Consider the following 4,663-nt stretch of genomic DNA (forward strand, 5'->3'; position numbering starts at 1 on the left):
CTGGCCGGTCTGGGCGCCGCCGTCCTGGTGATGGCCGTGGCCGTAGTCGCTGTCCGGCCGGTCGGACTCCCGTACTCGAAATCCGTGGCCGAGCAGCGGTTCGACGTGATGCACACGCGACGCGCGTTCCACGACTTCGGCGGCGGCGTCCGGTACAACGATTCCGGTTACCTGATCGTCAACTGGGACCGGCAGGGTCCGCGGACGGTCGCCGAATTCGCGCCGGACGTGGTCCGCACCGATTGCGCCGCCGAACTGATGTGCGGCGTACCGGTGACCGGGTCGCTGGCGCCGCACACCGGTTGGCTGCCGGGTCGTCCGCCGCCGGCGCCACAGCGGTCCGCGGCCGCGGTCCGGGCGGTCGTACTCGGAGGCGACGAGCGACGGCGGCGGATCGCGTTCAACGTGACCGGCCCGGAGAGGGTGACCGTGTACGTCAGCCCGTTTCCGGGTACGCGGTTGAAGTCCTGGAGTTTCGCCGGAACGCCGGAAGTGGCCACCAGTTGGATGGGCAACGACGTGTACGTGATAAAGCACTCGTCGGGGGCGGATCCCGCGGCCGGTGGCAAGCAGAACGTGTGGAGCTTTTGGTTGGAACACGAGTGCGATCGCGGCTTCGGCGAGATGTCCATCAACGTCACCGTGGCGCACAGTTGGGTGATACACAAGGACTTGGTGTTGGACGACGAATTCCGATCGTTCGTCGATTCGTTTCCGCGGTGGGCGCACGTCAACGTTGCGGTCGCCAACGTTGAAGCTTTTGTCTACTAAGTCAATTATGTCTCGGGATTTTGATAAATATTTTACGTATAGGAAAACTCGATTCCGAGCTAGAGGTTACCTATAATAATATATATATAGATATTTACGTAAGTTCAGTATAAGATACAATTTTCTCTTTCAACGTTTTTCGGCTCAATTAAAATATAATATGGTATTAATATATATTGTTATGTATTAGTAATATAGTTATAATTTATAATTAAGTATAAAGTTATACCTATTATCCGAGTTTTGATTGTATAGATCAGTGGTTCTCAATCTTTTTATGACCGTGACCCAATTTTTTTTCCAAAAATCTATTGCGACCCCCATAGTTTTACGTTTACAAAATCAAAAAAATAATTTCAAAAAACAAATTTTTTATTACTTACTTTACTACTTTATATTAACAATAATTGTAATAATATACTTATAATAATAATAATTTTAATAATATACTTATAATAATAATATAATACTACTTCTCGCGACCCCTCAAAAATTGACTAGCGATCCCCCAGGGGGTCGCGACCCACAGTTTGAGAAACGCTGGTATAGATGATATATTATTTTTTTATCAAATATTGAGGTATTATTATATATGGACACGAGTAATGTGATGTTGAAATTGCATATTTTATTATAATCTTAGACAATATTATATTTTTATATATTTATAAATAACATAAACTTTATAAATTAAGAATTTGTAATGGATAAATAATAGTACGTATGTCTGCTCAAAACATAGTTAATAAATTGTTTTATACGAGTACTTATATGTAAAAAAAAAAATGTGGTTACCTAATATGTTTCAATCTGATTTTGATCTCGTGGAACAACTTTTGTTTTAATTAATCTATATCTGTTGTAACTTATAAGTTATAACGTTCTAACCTACGTATACAGTATGGGAATAGCTATATAAAAGGTAAGAATATCAAACCATTTGTACAGCGTGTTAACTAAAAAAATGTGTTGGATTCTTTTTGGTCAGGGTGACGTGATATCACTATAAAATTAATAATTAAAAATAATTATACAAATCATGAGAATGATATCTAAAATGTATGTCACTTGCCGTATTGCTGTGTAAGTTTACAGTCTTGTATGTCTATAAGATATTTCGCATGGTTTTAGACATTTGGACGGATATCCTGCGAGATTCCGTGTTAATTGGTTATAGTTTGACTTGTTAAAAGTTACACAATTGTGGAAGTGATGGTAATATATTTTAGCTTATTCGCAGTTAATTTTTTAAATCTGAGTGTAGGTACAAACTACAAGCTATTTTTCGTTCTAAATTAATTTTTTTAATTATCTATTATATTATAATCTATTTTTATTTAATTCGGACATATAAATATATAGGTAATCTTATTTTCTAAGAAATATTTACTCATTTTATATTTGTATATACATCGGCGCCTCCATGATATCGGTCAGAACCTCTCTCCCCCTCATGAACCTGAGATAGTGAATACATTTTTTTCATGAGACACAGTTTTTCCTAAACATTTTTACTTGAAATTTTGAATTGGAAATCATACTCGATTTTTATAATTATTGTATTATACACACGTCACACACACAATCGTATTACTTTCACGTCGGACCTTCTCATGTTTCTCACGACCTCGTTAGTCATTAATTACTGATTATAATCTGATCATATAATGAAAATTTTAAATGACGTGTTTACCAAATCTGACACCGGCTCCCTATAAAACTCTGTATTTTAAGTTTATTTTAGGAGGTATTACATATTAGTGTATAAAGTTAGTAAGATAGTATTTTAATTTGTATATGTAATTTTATATCTATGATAATTGATAAGCGATTGTTTATCAAAACATATAACATACAACATTGTTGAAAAGCTTTAATTTTTAGTTTCTGACGAAATAGGAAAATATTCTGGATACTTTTGAAAATTATTAGGTATATATTTACTATTTAGTATAAAAATATTCATGATTATTACCAGTTTATCACATTTATTTTTATTTTTTAAACTATAGTAGGTAATTGCATAACTTAGATTATACCAGAATTTTCTACTAAATTTGTCTAAAATTCCATCCAATTTATCAGAATTTCTAAACAATTGTAATGAAAATGATTACCTAAATTGCTACACATTTTTAAAAACCGTAGTTTTTTAAATTTACAACACTGTTGCAGAAAAGTCGTTTTCGAAATAAATTACCATGATTAAATACCTAACCTATCTTAGAATCACCATGGTAGAGATCCGTTTTAATTAATTTGCTCAGTTGATTATTTATAGAAAAATTGAAATTAACTCAGAAAAAATGTTGAATGAATTGACAAAGATAAAAAGAAAAATTTCTTTCATGTTTTGTAGTTCATATTATTGATCTATTATTAACCTATACTATATTGCTATTGTTAATATACTTACAAAGTACTCCCTTATATGTAGTTTTTTTATATATATAATATAAATGTATAAATATAAAAGTATTTATTGGATATCTAAAATATATACAAGAATACAATAATAAGTAAATTTGATTGAAGTATAAAGTATAAATAACTGTGGCGTGAAGGAAGATATACTGTATTACTGTCGTGTCAACTTTCACGTAATGGATTACCTACATTGATTTTTTATACCTAGTTATTTTACAAATGTAAAAACTTACTTATACCTACATGTGTTGTATTGGATATGGTGTGTATTGTGTATTAATGTATAATGCATTATTTATTTTAGTATAGCGTATGCATACTACATAACCGCATGTCCACATAGCTACATGTTTTATTTACTCGATGTCTCGTATTGATCTCAATTCTCGAACAAAATGTTATTCATTCAACTATAAAAATTAATAATTTTTTATATTTAAAATTGCAAATAAGAAGTCTGGCATTATTGCGTGTTATAAAGAAACTCAAATGTTTGAACTAGTTTAAAATAATGGTATTTTAATACGCACTTAATAATTTATTGTGTTATATTTCGGTATTTGTGATGTTTCGGCGAAATGTCAATTCGACTATGTTCGTTTCGGCGATACGTTAAGGTACTTTTTGGCGCGTAATCAATTCGGGTATGAACTTGTAGGTATCTATAATAATACATAGCTTTGTCTCTCTATGCAAAGAATTGTATAGAAATATTATCTATATATTCTATATTACTACTTATGAATTATTGTTATTATTACTACACGATAAGATGGTTACAATAGTCGATAATTATGGTTGTTCTGGGCATTTTAGGACATCTTATGGACATCATATTTTTTTATTTCATATTTATAGTTTGTAATATTTGAGAAAAATGTACCTTTTACCATTATATATTATAATTTTATGGTTTCAAAAATAACAAAAGTTCTTATCAAAGTATAAAATAAAATAATTTATTTTTATATCTAAAAAAGCAGAAATTGTTATGTGCTTATAGCAGCACAGTAGTTAAATCTGACACTGAAAGTTAGATTTCAAACTTTAAATACTGTGGCGCTCCCAATAGAATTTATCCTAACTAAAATTTTGTCGTCAAAATGACCTATTGTAATTGTTTTATCCTTAGATATTAGATCATATTAATATTAAGTTTTTCGTTAAGCATTATAACCTTATATCTTCTCTACATCGTGTTGTGGAAGTTCGGAATGTTCGGATGAATCATAATTATTCATGTCGATTACCCATAAGACAAAGAGCATCTGTGGTACAACCATAAATATAGATAGTACTATCTATAATAATTGTAGACTCATAATCATAATATTGATAATAATTTTGGAATGATGTCATTGAATGTTATCAGGATTGAGGATTCGAGAAGAATAAATTTTTGAGTTATTTTCATTGTGATACTGTAAATTATAATAGTGTTAAATGTCTTTTGTCTATTTGTTTT

At 32.5% G+C, this 4,663-nt stretch overlaps 1 protein-coding gene across 1 annotated transcript in view; it reads left to right on the forward strand.

The window, feature by feature from the left end:
- The window catches only part of LOC112594439 (endoplasmic reticulum metallopeptidase 1-like), a gene marked incomplete in the record, with an annotated part of 17,375 nt that extends 16,198 nt beyond the window's left edge, over positions 1-1,177 (forward strand). Inside the window, 1 exon segment of the mRNA XM_025339225.1 lies at positions 1-1,177. Coding sequence (XP_025195010.1) covers positions 1-771 — 771 coding nt within the window.
- Positions 1,178-4,663: the final 3,486 nt, after the last annotated feature.

The sequence above is a fragment of the Melanaphis sacchari genome, unplaced genomic scaffold (genome assembly GCF_002803265.2).
Source record: "Melanaphis sacchari strain LSU unplaced genomic scaffold, SCAv2.0 Contig0_pilon_pilon, whole genome shotgun sequence".
Lineage (NCBI taxonomy): Eukaryota > Metazoa > Arthropoda > Insecta > Hemiptera > Aphididae > Melanaphis > Melanaphis sacchari.